The 15718-nt window shown below is 34.3% G+C and overlaps 5 protein-coding genes across 5 annotated transcripts; 3 read left to right on the forward strand and 2 right to left on the reverse strand. All coding sequences in view use genetic code 12, as the record gives it.

Annotated features, from left to right (window-relative positions):
• Positions 1-141: 141 nt before the first annotated feature.
• UBR1 (E3 ubiquitin-protein ligase) lies at positions 142-5562 on the forward strand (the record flags this gene model as incomplete). Its single annotated transcript, XM_049407611.1, has 1 exon — positions 142-5562. One exon carries the CDS (start codon positions 142-144, stop codon positions 5560-5562), a length of 5421 nt encoding a protein of 1806 aa, XP_049262971.1.
• Positions 5563-5661: 99 nt separating this feature from the next.
• Positions 5662-11382, reverse strand: J8A68_003727 (putative ubiquitin-protein ligase; the record flags this gene model as incomplete). The annotated part of the gene is made up of 1 exon (XM_049407612.1): positions 5662-11382. The coding sequence occupies one exon, from the start codon at positions 11380-11382 to the stop codon at positions 5662-5664; it is 5721 nt and encodes a 1906-aa protein (XP_049262972.1).
• Positions 11383-11656: 274 nt separating this feature from the next.
• Positions 11657-11980, forward strand: J8A68_003728 (uncharacterized protein; the record flags this gene model as incomplete). The annotated part of the gene is made up of 1 exon (XM_049407613.1): positions 11657-11980. The coding sequence occupies one exon, from the start codon at positions 11657-11659 to the stop codon at positions 11978-11980; it is 324 nt and encodes a 107-aa protein (XP_049262973.1).
• A 558-nt stretch (positions 11981-12538) lies between these two features.
• ABP1 (Abp1p) lies at positions 12539-14449 on the forward strand (the record flags this gene model as incomplete). The annotated part of the gene is made up of 1 exon (XM_049407614.1): positions 12539-14449. The coding sequence occupies one exon, from the start codon at positions 12539-12541 to the stop codon at positions 14447-14449; it is 1911 nt and encodes a 636-aa protein (XP_049262974.1).
• A 91-nt stretch (positions 14450-14540) lies between these two features.
• J8A68_003730 (uncharacterized protein) lies at positions 14541-15635 on the reverse strand (the record flags this gene model as incomplete). The annotated part of the gene is made up of 1 exon (XM_049407615.1): positions 14541-15635. One exon carries the CDS (start codon positions 15633-15635, stop codon positions 14541-14543), a length of 1095 nt encoding a protein of 364 aa, XP_049262975.1.
• Between the last annotated feature and the right edge of the window lie 83 nt (positions 15636-15718).

Genomic DNA, 15718 nt, shown 5'->3' on the forward strand with positions numbered 1-15718 from the left:
TTTACAACCAATTTTATTAAGAAGCTTCTTCATCAATTGAAAACACTTCTACTTTTCCATATTAAACAATTCAAAAAGTAGAGACTGTGTGTTATCGTATGAACAATGCTGATAGATGATACTGATATTTCTACTGCAACAATGATTGATGTAGATCCTTTAAAACGATTCCTAGTTCAATTGCCTTCAATCTTAAATTATACTGAACATGCTCAAATTAAACATAATCTTTATAGTGCCTTATATTATATCATATCAAATAATAGTACATATTTAGAAGATATATTCCCAGAGATCTCAAATCATGAATTAATGAGAATGCTTGATTTTAAATACAGTTTACAATTCCCTTGTAATGAACCATTTTATGACGCTAAATCAAAGGCAAATTATACCCATCCCCCAGATCAAGCATGTGCACGCACTTTTAAACATGGTGATTCAGTATTTAGATGTGCGGATTGTGGATTTGATGATACTTGTGTTTTATGTTCTTATTGCTTTAATGAAGCAGATCATAGGGGCCATAATATAACAATTTATAGTTCACTGGGTAACAATGGAGGAATATGTGATTGTGGTGATCCAGAAGCTTTTACGAAAGAATTACATTGTAAGTGTCAATTAATACAATCGTCATCATCATCGGAAAAAGGGGCTGATTTATCTGATATAAGTGTAAATATAAGAGAGACTATTCGGGTTGTTTTGGATTATATATTGGACGTGACCGCAGGATTCATAAATACATTACCAGATATTCATTCAATTACAGATAAAGCAACTGGTCGGATATATTTAGATTCAGAAAGAATTTCAAATGCTGGTTTATTGCCATCTGAAAAATACGGTGGTGCTATCGATTCTAATTCTAATCACTCTTGGTGTTTATTATTATGGAACGATGAATATCATAATTTACAAGAAGCCATAAATTCAATTAAGGCTGGAATTAATTGTTCAGAATCAAAAGCCAATGATATCGCAAGAATCATTGACAAAGAAGGGTTTGCTATTCTAAAAGAATCAAAGAATCCTGAAGATTTAATTACTGCCAAAACTGCCGTTGAAGCTGGTGGACTTATTGCAACTATAATTTCCGCACGCGACCATGCCAAGTATCTAATTGTTAAACACCTTTTTAATTGGTTGAAAGAAGTCACGAATTTTAAAGCCAATGCCCAATTTAAACAATTATCAAGATTGTATTTATCAGAATTGTTACTTGAACCGGGATATGACTTGGACAATGATTCTTTACCATTACGTTTTATTGAGTCTAGTATACGGGCCACATGCTTTGAAAATGGTATTCCTTATGAAGGTAAAATTATTAGTACTTGTTTAACTTCAGTACGTCAAGATGTTGATACATTAGATTTTTTATCTAAAGATTTTCGCCAATTAGTAGAACCAAATCCTAGATTGAAAATTCAAAATTCTCGATTACAATTCTTATTGCTTTTTCAAATTAGATTAACAAAAACAATTAGATCGAAATTATCAGTATTAATTATCCCACCATTAGTTTCTGATCCAACTAGAAAACAAATATTCAGTAAACAATTTATTGAAATCTTTCCATCACTTTTTGCAATAATGGCAATCACTGATAGAGAAGAAGATTTGAATTTATTATCAGATATAATATCACAACTTTTTACATGTCCAAATTCTATTCAATCAATATTGAAGGAGGGGTATATAGGTAATTTCCTTGGGCCTTTGACTCAAATCATAACTGATTATTCGACTAAATGGAATTATGATACTGGTTATCCCAATTTCCATGATATTGGAGTTGATACCCAACAAAATCGAGCCATTAAAAAGGCGATTAAGATTGGTATTCATAATTTATCTCATTTTGTTAATAAAGAATTAGCCGGAAAGGAAATGTCAGCATTAATGAAACGAGACGGATTCGTTATGTATTTATTATTTTTGAGGAATTTTCAAGGATATATACCTATTAAAAGAAAATATGGTGATCATGTTGAACGAGAAAATTATGATTTCGAAATCCATTTAGAATATTCATTGCCGATTTTGACCCAAATTAAGAATTTTATCCTGAATCAATATAATTCTGAACATCTTTTCCGTAATATGATGTCATTGTTTGCGTTTTTGATGCCTTCAAGAGGAAGACCGAGATTTGATGGAGGTGTGATTCTGTTCCAAGTTAGTAAAGAACCAGTGGGGTTTGTTAATCCATTACATACATTATTATCATATATTCTTCAATTTCGAGGTGTCGATTTATTTAGGGAGTTTTTGGGAGATAGTACTCATGAATTGGCAATGATTGCTGATGTTTCATTAAGGAGCATTGTCCTCAATTCACAAATCAAAATCGGACATTGGATTAGAAATGGGATTGCAGCAGCTTATCAAGCTACTTTATATTATGTACAAATGAGTGATATGACATATATTAGAGATTTCCATATAAATCAAATAGCTGCCAGTTTTTATCAGAATGAAGATCCTTCCCGAGTTTTGAAGAATTTCTTACATCGTTGGGAATTAAATAAATGGTTTTCAAATCAAGTTAGTTATGATAAAACCATATATGAAGATCGATTCGGATCTATTGTGGAAAGATTCATTGTGTTTGTTTATAATATTATTACCGATCGAAGTTTATTTATCAAAGAATCACCCGAGGAAAGATTACGAACTCAAGCTAAATGGTCTATAGCATATGGATTATGCGATGATGCGAAGTCATATTCATCTCTTAAGAAGAAGATTGAGAGTGATGTTTTGGGAATATCGGACTTTGATAAGATTCTTTGTGAAGTTGCTGATTATCAACCTCCTCAAGGATTGGTGGATACTGGATTATATAGATTAAAGGAAGAGATGTATGAGCAATTGGATCCTTTGAGTATATATTTAGACCCAAGTCAATTTCAAGTTGTTCTGGATGCTTTGATTAAGAATATTGCCAAGATTAAAAAAATAAAGAATGAAGATAATGTGATCTTAAAACCAGATATTAGATTATGTAATCTTGATTATATTGATGAAAGAATTGGAGATTTTACAAAGACTAATATGTTTGTTAAGTTGATTTATAAATTTCTTCAAGTGGCAATTGATACTTCGGATGAAACTTATCTCCCTCAATTATTACATTTAATACATGCGATTTTATTGGATGATGAATTGATTCATGGCCATGATTATTTAAATGAACATTTTGTTGATATCCCAATTAGTGATTTATTGTTAACTATTGTTGAATCAAAAATGTCCAAACGAGTTATACAAAAGGCAGATTACTTATTAGATCAATTAGTGATGAAAGATAAACAAATTATTGAAAGTTTGATATCTTGTTTTGGTGAAGAATACATTCAATCATACAAGAAAAGAAAGACAAATTTATTTGAAACTGAAGCTGAAAGAAAGAAAAGATTGGCTGAAGAAAGAAAGAATAAAATTTTGAAGAAATTCTCCAAACAAAGACAAAAATTCCTTAGTCAAAACAAACACCTTCATGATGATGATATGGTGATGACAACCAGTGATGATACTAATAATCAAGATGAAATTCAACTACGTGTTTGTGTCTTATGTGGAGAACCTGAAAGTCATGATCAACCATTTGGTCTCTTGGTAAGTTCCGCCAAAGCTCCGATATTTTGGAAGATTCCATCTAAACCTGATGACAGAGTCATATCTGCATTGGAAACTTGGGATAAAGACCTCTTGACTCATGAATATGATTCTTATGGAATTGGTTATACGCCGGAAGAGGGCGAAAAAATTGAAGCTCGAGTATTATCTACTTGTGGCCATGGTATTCATTATGGATGTTATACTCGTGGATCTGAACATACCAACCATTATCCATGCCCTTTGTGTCATAATTTACATAGTTTTTTTGTACCTTCATTCATCCCATCCCAGGCAAAAAGTTTGCCTGATGAACTATTACATGCCGAACCAAAGAAAAGGAAATATAACCAAATTACTTGTTCAAGTACCGCAACTAATGTCGACGAAATAATTCATGGATTATTTAGTGATGATTATAAAGAGTACAAACCATTTATGAAAATTTTAACCCAGGTTGCCAAAGAAATCACTGATAAGAGATATTTAGGAGAACAAACAAGAGGAATCATGTATAAGCCAGTACAATTCTTTGATTCACTTTTGAATTGGTCTGTTTTGATCGCTGATACAATTAAGATGAACGAAATCTCCACCAGAATCAATGGTCTTGAAGGCTATTGCGATTTTTTGAATCAAATCCCGGGATCAGCAAAAACGTTATTAAAGAGTTTAATCCAAGGTCGAGCATTGGTATCTCATGAATCTAGACAACTTTTTGGTAGAGGATCTGATTTATCCAAAGAGATTGTGAAATTCTGGGGAGAATCAAATTCAATGCTAGATGGAGGAGTTTTTGATGAGTGTATAGCGTGGTTCTTCCAAGGAAATGAATCATTGGCCACAATAACAAGAATGGGAATGACCAAATTGCTTGCTATTGTAATTTTTTCACTTATGACTAGATTGGAAGGAGACGGGCTTTATTATTCGGGTTTAATACAGAAGGATGACCCAAATTCCGCAGTTCCTCGGGAAATCATATCAAAATTTGAAGATGTATTTATGAAAGCTATGCGTTTGTCGGAAAGCAATGGTCCAATGCTGCAACTACCACATGGAGCTGCAGCCTATTATGATGTGTATCTTGTTGTTGAAAAAATCTTGGGTATCTTTTTGAGAAACATGATTATTTTTGCCGATATGTTGACATCTGAATACAAAGGAGAGAATATGTATGAAAGTGTTCCAGAATTTACGAAGATGAAGGAAGAGATTGAATCTAGTAGTAGGAAGTACGGTACTGATCCATTGACTAAGGCATTGAAAGTCCCATCATTATTGGAACTTTTCACTACAATATCACAATTTGAAACTTCATTTGAAGAAAGTATTTTTGAAATTATACTCTGTTCCAAGATCCCGGCACATCGTGATCAGGGAATACTTTCATTAGACTACCCAGGTATAGTTCATTTAGTAACTTTGCCTGCAGATTATCATTCCTCCCTATTGAGTGTCACCGATATGACTTCACGTCTGAATGCGATATGTTTGCTATGTGGAACCTGGGTTCCTTCTACTAACATTTTCCGTCATATGTTAACATGCTCCCCAAATAGCGGTATTTGTTTCAATCCAAGAACCAACACATTGAGGGTATGTGTTCATGTTGGTCGTAGCCCAATAAGTGTAGAAATGCCTGCTCCTTATTTGACTATTCATGGAGAAGTGAAAACAAGTAGATATCATGGGAAGGCAACTTTGAATACATTTAGATTCTTCATGTTAAATAAAATGTGGTTAAATCAAGGGTTGTATGGATTTGTTACTAGAAATTTATTCGGAACTGCACTGACGATGGAAATGCCTGATATTGACCTCAATCTACAAAGAGATGTACTGGATGGCCTTGACTTCATGGAGGAAGACGATTTATCAGATGAATTTTTCAGAGATGATGACGACGATGATGATGATCAATATATGTTTTAGTTTGGCTTTTGTATATAATTTTATGTGAACATAAGTGATAGTTATATAGTCTTTGTTTGCATTAACGTAATGTATATATTTATTATTACACTAATTAATCTATAAAGTTTCCCAACCACCTGGATCCAATACACTCTCTAAGTTTCTTACTATATAATTTGGAACATTATGCTGTAACCAGACGTTCCTTGTAAAGTCATCATACCTTAACTTCAGGAAATATAAAGCCTTCAGCTTCTTTGACTCATCCGCTAACTCTCCATGTTCATCCAAATATGGCGCATTGTAAAAAGAGCCACCATTCTTATGTAAAAGTAGCAAAGTTCTATCCTTTGGCAATAAGAAAAGACCAACATCGTGAGGACATTCTTTCAAATAATGATCTGTACATTGGCCCTCGATACATCCCATTGCTTGTTTCTGAGCATCCACGACTTCGGCACAAAACAAGCACACTGCAGGATCTTCAATCGTTAAGTTTGGATTATTGTATCTATCCAGATAGTAATATTTTGTGAAGAAATAATCTAATCTTTCTGGTAAATCCACTAATTTAACTATTCCTGGATATTCAAGTTTCTTTTGAATGTGATATATGTTAGCTGATTTACGTGTTAAGCTTAGATAGTCGATGAAATCGCCGAAAATCTTGCCTTCAGTTGAACTCGTGTTTGGATCAGTAAATGCTTGCAAATATTCAGCAATTGATTTTAAATTCAAGAAGGTACATAATCTATCAGCTTCTAATTCCGAGGATGAATACAACGAAAAATCAATGGATTCTATATTAGCACATTGAACGTAAGCGTAGATGGCAACTCTTCTTAAGAACGGGGTGACAGACTTCACTAGTAATGAATATGCAACAGTACCAAATTTTTCATTTTCAAATATCGGCTTGGTATGTTCATCTAATTTTATCAACTTTTCGAAGCATCTTCTTGTATTATCCGCAACTTGTGAAGGGACGTTTGAAATTGTTGGTATATCAAACACTGAATATCTCCAATCTTTCTTCAAATTCTTACCCATTTCATTTGTTAATAAATTCAAAGTTTGGATCAAGTGACCAGTAAACGCCATTTCTAAAATAGAATGAAAGTCAAATCCTGCCGAAGGCAATGGTAGAATATTTACCAAACATTCAAAGAAATCAACTTCCAAAATCGACGTATTAATTGGTCCTTTGCCTAACAGGAACAAATGTGCAAGCATCTTTGCATAACCATCGCCTCTAGGATTTGGTGTATGGATCCAGCCTTTAATCTTCATTAGAACACTGGTATTCCTGAATTCGTTCAATGTTCTCAAATTTATCAAACAATTATTTGGTAATTGATTAATAATCAACTGTCCATTTGAACTGGTTCCTCGAAGTGCTATTTCAATTGATTTTATAGTATTCACTAATACAAATATGGAATCAGCCTTGAATACTTGGGGGAATGTTAGAAAAGAAAGGATTTGAAACATATTACTTAATAATAATCTAAATTGATGTTGAGGTTCGTCTTGACTGATATCATTAGATAAGTTTGTAGAAAGCATTTCTTTTGAAGTCGGAGTCAATAATGACATAGATTCAATATCTTGATCTGATACTTTTGTGAATTGATCATACCAATCATGATTATAAATATTCTCAATGTTTAGATTTTGGAATGGATTTGATATGTTGGAAACACCTAAAAATTCCGATAAGTTTCTTCTATTCGTGGTCCATAATATTGGAATAAACATATTATTAATTGCCTTACATAATGGGCATACAAACTCCTTATGCTCGACATTCTCAGGGGTATTTCTTGTGATTTGGTTCAGTTTATTCTTATTGGTATTAAGGAAATTCAAATAGCATTGGAAATGCATTCCATGCCCACAACTCAGGGAAACTAATTTACTTTCAACATCGTCACAAGATTTGAATCCAGGTCCAATAACAAACCGATTACGTACATGTTTCATAAATGATTGCCACTTTTCAGTCTTGGGATTATCGTGCTCTAAATTGTCATCGTATTCAGAAGAATCTAAATCAACTCCATCAGAAAATGCTTTTAGGAACCAATATTCGTCATCAAATGGTACATTTCTAAACTCCGACGTTTTTGAAACATAGGTGATAAGTCCAAAGGGACCAGCTCCCTCAGCTGCATTTTGACAAAGCATACAATGCGCTTCTGGAAAGTTCCATCCACTTTGGGCTGCACAGTCCTCCATTTCTATATCTACGTCGTTGGCTTCAAAGATATTCTTCTTGATGAACAGATTTTGTTGCTTTTTGAACCTTGCTAATAGTTTTGCTTGTCTTTCTTTTGCAATTCTCTTCTTTTTAGCGATTTCATCTTCACTAGCTGTGAAACTTGATTCAATTTCAATATTCATTTTATCAAATCCTGGGACTTGTTCCCGTAAAATGTCTCTAAGGTTGTGGTATTTAGCTTCAAATACTCTCATTATGGCTCTTACTTTACAATGATGAGCACAATATTCGTCTCTCATAAGCACCTTATATAACAAACGAGCTATTGAAGTAGAATATTTCTCAGACACTGCAATAAACTTATCATAAAAAGTCCCATGTTGTTCAGTATTCAATAATTGTTCATATGAACAAATATGAATCAAATGTAAAGTAGTCTCCATCAATCCATCAACTTCACCAGCAACATTACTTTGTATATATAACAATGCTCTAATCAAAAACTCGGCAAAATAAGGAGAAGCTGAAAAGTTCCCAATATATCTATAAATTCCTAAATCTTCAATTTTCCGTCTATATGGTTCAATGACGATTTCATTTAGTGGTGTTCCTGTCTTCTTATGAATTCTATTCTTGACAAACTTAATGGCATCATCCTTAACATTGGTAGTATAACTGAAATAATATGGATTCATTTCATCCAAATATTCTTCTTTCAAGTGATAAATCCCGAGATCATTTGTTCCCTTAGGTGGTTTGAAGGTTGTTATTTCACACAAGACTGGATCAAATCGTTTTTCTGAAAGTAAATGATCAGGAATATGAGAACATAATTTTGTATAATTCATTCCACCAAAACATAAATTATGGATAATTTCCTTTTGGATTCTTGCTTGGACTAAAGCCTCATGATTGGAACCCTTTAGATAAATATTCTCCGTTAATAAATGAATCAAGAAATACATAAACTCTTCAATGATATATGGTAGAGTCTTGGAATCATATACTGGAGCATCTTCCTCTTGCTGCTCTTCTCCCTCCCGAACAATTCTGCTGTCCTCAACTGACCATTTTCCCAACAAGAACCAACGACTTAAGAATTGGAAACAAACTAGATTAGGATCATTTGAATTCAGGAAAACTTGAGCTAGGAATAAATCTCGTATGTAACCATTTTCACGAAGTGCTGAATTCTTATATAATTGTAATTGAGATCTTACACTAAATCCATTTCTCACCCAAAACCCAGATTTGATCTGTGACATCAATACTATTGTTCTTATGGAATAATCAAATATTGTTGATGGTATATTTGGAATCCCATACTCTTCACCCTGAGTTGCTTGTGTAAAAATTTCAATCAATTCAGCAGGGGAGTTCAAATCGGAATATTCAACTAACCAACTCAAGAAAGAATGAAGTGGATGTAAGAAACATACTTTATCATCATCATCTCTTTTCTCAATGAACATTCCACTAATTGGTTCTCTAATCAATTCCTTCTCTCCTTTTATATTTATATCAATGTCTTGGTCAACAAGCCCAGGATATGTACCATTTTCAAGACTAATCAAGAATCGTAACACATATTGAATGCATTGTCTGCCAATGTTATATTTCTCTGAACTATCGGTATATTTAACTCTTCGTAATGATTGGGCAACATATTCACCAAATTGATAAACCACCAGGATCGCATGGAAAAAGGCAGTATAGTCAGTACTTTCATATTCAACATGATTGGTTTTTTCTCGTCTCATTACCGGTCTTCCTTGAAATAATGCAAATAGATCACATGCCATCGGGATTATGTTTCCACAAAGAATGGTTTTGGGAGCATAATTTCGACTTAAAATATATCCAAGATCAAAGAATATTTGTCCCCATCTTCTATTTTTTAGACTTTTGATGGATATTTGATTTGATACTTTAATATTTTCTGGTGTTTGAATGTCTTCACTGGTTAAGAATCCATAGATCGATGCCAAAATTCTAGTAACATCCCCATGTTGAACAATTGAGGTTGAATTCGTAGGACAGGTGAATAATTGAGTAGATAATGTACACATAACACTAAGTTCGGGTTCTCTATCCATATTGAGGAACATATCGGCAACTACTGGGTAAATATCAACGTATTGACAACAAATAATATTTTTGTAGTTTAGATTGGTAATTAAGGATGTAGAATAAATATCATGTAATAACACTCTAGGTGCTTTCCAGAATCTGATATCAAAGTGGAGTAAATATTGTAACCTTGAACCAAGATGATTGACATTTGGTAAGTATTCCTGATCGGTTATGTTGTAATTACATTGTTCGCATACATCATTTGGTAAATTCCATTTTGTAGGGACAAATTTCCAATGAGAATCTAAGGTATATGGGTCTCTTGATGATGGAACTTTGGGGATTTTTAAACTTGAATCTAATGTTCCTGCCCTATAAGTATAATTTATATCATTTTTGCTAGCCACTAACAAGCCATTCTGCCATTTCCCACAAAATGCACGACATAATAAGTCTTTAACAGTATCATTAACCTTGAATATTTCGCTTTCGGTTAAATCATAAAGCCACAAAAGAATTTCATCACACATATCTTCTCTAAAGACATCTCTGTTACTTCTTATACATGTTGCTAATCCAGTTGCACTTAAAATTTTCTGTCTTTCCATTAATAAATTGATATTTCGTGATCCTATTACCTTTGCTCTACCTGAAGTTTGAATCTTATCTGTCACCATCACGGCAAATTCTTTGACTTTCCTACTAGCTAAATGTATTCTTTGTACTGCATCTCTATAGTACCGTATTTGATCATTATATACAAGTAAGTAATATTTTTCATTATTTGAATCAACAAAATTAATATCTTCACAATCATATTTCCGTGGATCCAAAGTACTATTAATTGAATTTAGGTCTATTTTAGTTGAAGTCATTTCTTCAGGATCTTCAAATTGTAAATCTGATTGACTCATGATATCAATAACAAAATCCAAAAGTATTTCAATTGTTCTTAAAAATGAAACAGCAAATTCATTCGGTATATCTTGACATAGACTCCTTACTTTTTCATCATTGTTATTATATCCATAGGGGCATAAAAAGTCTTTAAGCCAAGCTTCAGGATCTCCACAATCACAAACTCCACCATTTTCTCGCTGACAAATTGCTATATTAATCTTATGACCCTTGTGATATTCAGGTTCAAAACAATGACAACAAAGAGCACAGGTTTCATCAAATGCACAAGTCAAACATCTATATATAGGTTCACCCTTTCTGAATATTCTTGCACACGGCAGTTTTCCATGATAAGCATGATGATCATCAGTATGAACTTTTGGTTCTCGTTGAGCTAGAATCGTTTTATGATAATCTTGAAATTTCCAACTAAATTCAGTATCCAATTTATGAACAAGCTCAACTTCATTGTTTGAATTAGCATGAGGGAAGAACCAATTTAAATACTTGCCTTCATTAGAAATTGACATAAATAATGCTTTTCTGATTTGTTTCTTAACATCTTTAGTAAGTTTAAAATCTGATTTGGTTGGAAGGTGCAAAAGGAACCTCTTTAATGTTCCAGACCTATTCTCCTGTTCCATTGTCCTCCAACCGATTTATATACTAATTGGCAATTAGGGGTACCTTTTATTGGAGGTTGGTTGGTTGGTTGTAAGAAAAATAAACAAATTTTGGCAACGGCAAAAAAATCCTTTGGTTGTAAAAAGATTTAAAAAATCTCAATTTGCCATTTGAAAGCGAAAAAAAAAATGACTTCTCTCTCTTCAGTTTGTTAAATTATAGTACAAGGAAACCAACTGAGTGATCAACACTTGAACATCCAAACAAAAGAAGACAAAAGAAAGAAGGTAAACAATGACAGAATCAGAGATTTTATATTATCCACCAAGCATTGAAGTTAATAAACATAAGTTACAACATGTTCAAGATATAACATCTTTAGTATTAGGAATAGGATCAGGAATATTAACACTTGAATCATTCAATGGATTTATATTTTACTTTGTTGGTCTTACTATTGCCAATGGATTGTTCTATATAATATGTGGTGAAGGTCAAGCTAATAAATTCTTTAAGAAACCATTACAAGAGATATTTATTAATGGACTCTTGGGTAATGTACCTGCATTTATTATGATGTGGTGTTTAGTATATGCTTTAGTTAAATCAAGTTCGTAAGAAGAGAAGAATTTGAAGGGTGGCTTACAGAGGTCCAACTGGACTGGTCAATTCGGTATTGGAACATCTCAATGCTTCAATGGAAATACGGTGTGTTTTGCTATAGAAAAATTTCAATGCCTGTAGAAAAGTATAAACAGGGAATCGTACAAAATAATAGAAATTGGATGTATAAATTTATACTCGTATCTTTGTATATTAATAATGAAAGTAATGATCTTAAAACATCTTACTGAAACTGTAGATTCTTTGCTTCTCTCTTTCTATGGGGAAATGAAACAGAATAAGATCTCGATGGAGTAGGGTACTCTAAATGGTAGCCCGTGGTATCCATAAGCTTCGCCCGTATTAATAAAAAATGTCACTCTCCCACAATTCCGCCAAAAGCCACCCCTGAAAAAAAAATCCAATTCACTGACGTAAACTTTTCTTCCAATTTTTACTTCCAAGTCAGTTCTAAGAAAATTTCATAAATTTCAACAACAACACACCTAATCAATTGTATCATTCTCAATTGACTACTTACAAACAAATACAAACACAAATACAAATACTAAAATGGAAAAGATAGATTTATCTACAAACTCAAGAAAGATTCAAGACTCTTATGATAAGCTTATCAGAGGTGATCCAAGTATCACCTACGTTGTCTATTCCCTCGACAAAAATTCAACATTAGACGTCACCGAAACTGGCAATGGTTCTTTAGATGATTTCATTGAAAATTTCACTGATGGCCAGGTTCAATTCGGATTAGCTAGAGTAACTGTTCCTGGATCTGATGTATCCAAAAACATTTTATTAGGTTGGTGTCCAGACAATTCCCCATCAAAGGCAAGATTATCTTTCGCATCCAATTTCGCAGAAGTGTCTAAGGTATTAAGTGGATATCATGTCCAAATCACTGCTAGAGATCAAGATGATTTAGATGTTGATGAATTCTTAAATAGAGTTTGTGCGGCTGCAGGTGCCAGATATTCCGTTCAAGGTGCTGCTACTGGCTCATCAACCAAAAAATCAACTTCATCCCCAGCTCCGAAACCAGTCGTTTCTAAACCAATCGTTTCTAAGCCAGCAATCCATAAACCAACTGGCCCAAAGCCTTCATTCATCCCTAGATCTACCGGCAAACCAGTCCAACCAGTCAAATCCCCAGGATTTGTCCAATCAACTAAACCACCTAAACATGATGACGGTTGGGGAGACGCTAAAGATGTTGAAGAAAGAGATTTTGATCAAAAACCATTAGAAAGTGTTCCATCGGCATATAAACCAACAAAAGTTAATATTGATGACTTGAGAAAACAAAAATCAGATACTATCAGCTCAACACCAAAAGCGTCTTCATTCAAACCACAAGATAAGGAAGAAGATGACAAACCAAAACCATTATCTGAAAGAATGAAGGCTTATAATGATCCAAATGACGGTAGGTTGACTTCTTTACCAAAACCAAAGGTTGCTCACTCTGTTGCTTCTAGGTATGCCCCATCTGCAACTTCTTCTGGTGCACCTTCATTCGGTTCTAAACCAGTTATTGGTGCTAAGCCAGCTCAAGCTAATAAATTGGTTGGAGGAGCTTCTAGAGATTTCGGTTCACAAGGTGGAAAGACCCCAGCACAAATTTGGGCTGAAAAGAGAGGTCAATATAAGACAGTTGCTGGAGGTGAAGAACCAGTTAAATCCGCTGGCGGGGATGAACTTTCTCATACTTCTGAATTAGTTAGTCAATTTGAACAAAAGGCACATATCCAAGATGAACAAGAAGAAGAAGAACCAAAGGAAGAAGTGAAGGCTCCAGTTAGAAACTTGCCTCCACCTCCAGTTAGACATGTTGTTCCTGAACCAGAACCAGAAGAAGAGGAGGAAGAAGAAGAAGAAGAAGAACCAGCTCCATCTTTACCATCTAGAACCGCTGCTCCAGAACCTGAAGAAGAAGAACAAGAAGAAGAAGCTGCTCCTGCGCCATCATTACCATCCCGTGCGGCTGCTTCTGCTCCAGAACCAAAGGAGGAATCGATTACTGCCACTGCGGAATACGATTATGAAAAGGACGAAGATAACGAAATTGCATTCGCTGAAGGTGATTTAATCGTTGATATTGAATTTACTGATGAAGAATGGTGGACCGGTAAGCATTCCAAGACTGGAGAAGTTGGATTATTCCCAGCCGCCTATGTTTCTTTGAATGAAAAGAAGGCAGATGAAGTGCCAGAAAAACCACAAGAAGAAGAGGATGAAGCTGCTCCTGCTCCTTCATTACCTTCTAGAAGTGAACCAAAGGTTGAAGCTAAGCCAACTGCCACTGCCGAGTACGATTATGAAAAGGATGAAGATAATGAAATTGGTTTTGAAGAAGGTGAGATAATTGTTGATATTGACTTTGTTGATGATGATTGGTGGTCAGGCAAACGTGAAAAGACTGGAGAAGTTGGTTTATTCCCTGCCAATTATGTAAAATTAAACTAATCAAACAAAAAATTATATATTAAGTAGTCACATTGTGTGTGTTTCTTTCAATTTTTTTTATAAAGTCATATATAACGAATCTAAAATAAGTTCATTTTGCCAAATATTCCTTAACCGCCTCACCCCAAGCATCTCTTCTCTTATAATAAGCCAAATCATCCGGCAACGAATCAATCGCAAAACTCAAATCCGGTCCCAATCCTTCTTCCTTCACTTTCTTAATTGGGGTAAGATATGTCCTAATTGTCATAATCATAGCCTTCAGTATTGGCAACCTAACAAAACATTGTCTTTCCACTCTCAAACAGCATCCCATCCGATCATCACCATCACCACCACCACCTTCAAAATCAATATCTTCATATTTCATCTTTTCAATCTTTTCCCCTGGACGACCATGTAGGGCACCAAGATTGAAATAAGTCCCCTGGGTCTGAATTGACCAATTGTGACGAACCCAAAGATCAGTGGTTTTCAAATTATTAAAGAACTTATGCATGGAGAATTGTAAGCGGGGTTTATATTGTGGGACGGGGATATGGATGGCTGAAACTGGTTTGTTGAAGAGTTTGGATGGGTCAAATCCGGTTGGGAATCCGCTAACAGCTCCACGGAGGATATATTCTTCGTCAGCGTCTTGTGGGTTGTCTTTTATTAAGATTAAGAAATCTTCTTCGAGATTGGTGGCAAGAATGTGAAGCATTTCTTCTGGTGAAAGTTTGGTGGAGTGTTTGGGGAATGTATCTTGATTGATTTGATTATGGACCATGCCTGACCATCTTGAATATTTGAAGTGTTGGGGATATTTATCTAATAGGAATTGAGTAGTTACTTCATAAAATTCTTTCAAAGCTTCGATTGTGACTTTATTCTTATGAATATGGGTGATTTGGTCCAGATGAGCTTCGAGTGTCTTGCGTTTAAGATTCGTTTTGTGGACATAGGAATTTTCAATCAAGAGCCAATCTTCAGGGGTTTTGCCTAAATTTTTAACTCCCATAGAAGGGTTGAAATTCTTCTTGTTAACGAATGGTCTAATTGGTAACGGTTCTTCTTTTGACCAGTGATAATCGGGAGGTACAGCAGATACATGATGGAAAATTGTTGGTTCCTTGGTGGATCTCGTGACGTAGTAGAGGGCACCGACAGCAGCAACAATCACAGCTAAGATAAGGAGTTGAATCATAGGTTGTTGAACATAATATCTAAAGACTCAGGAGTATTCAGGAGCACATCTGGTTATATTTATAGGTTACAATAGATAAGGGG

Source organism: Hemisphaericaspora subhashii (assembly GCF_019202705.1).
Source record: "Hemisphaericaspora subhashii strain CBS 10753 chromosome Unknown scaffold56, whole genome shotgun sequence".
Lineage (NCBI taxonomy): Eukaryota > Fungi > Ascomycota > Pichiomycetes > Serinales > Debaryomycetaceae > Hemisphaericaspora > Hemisphaericaspora subhashii.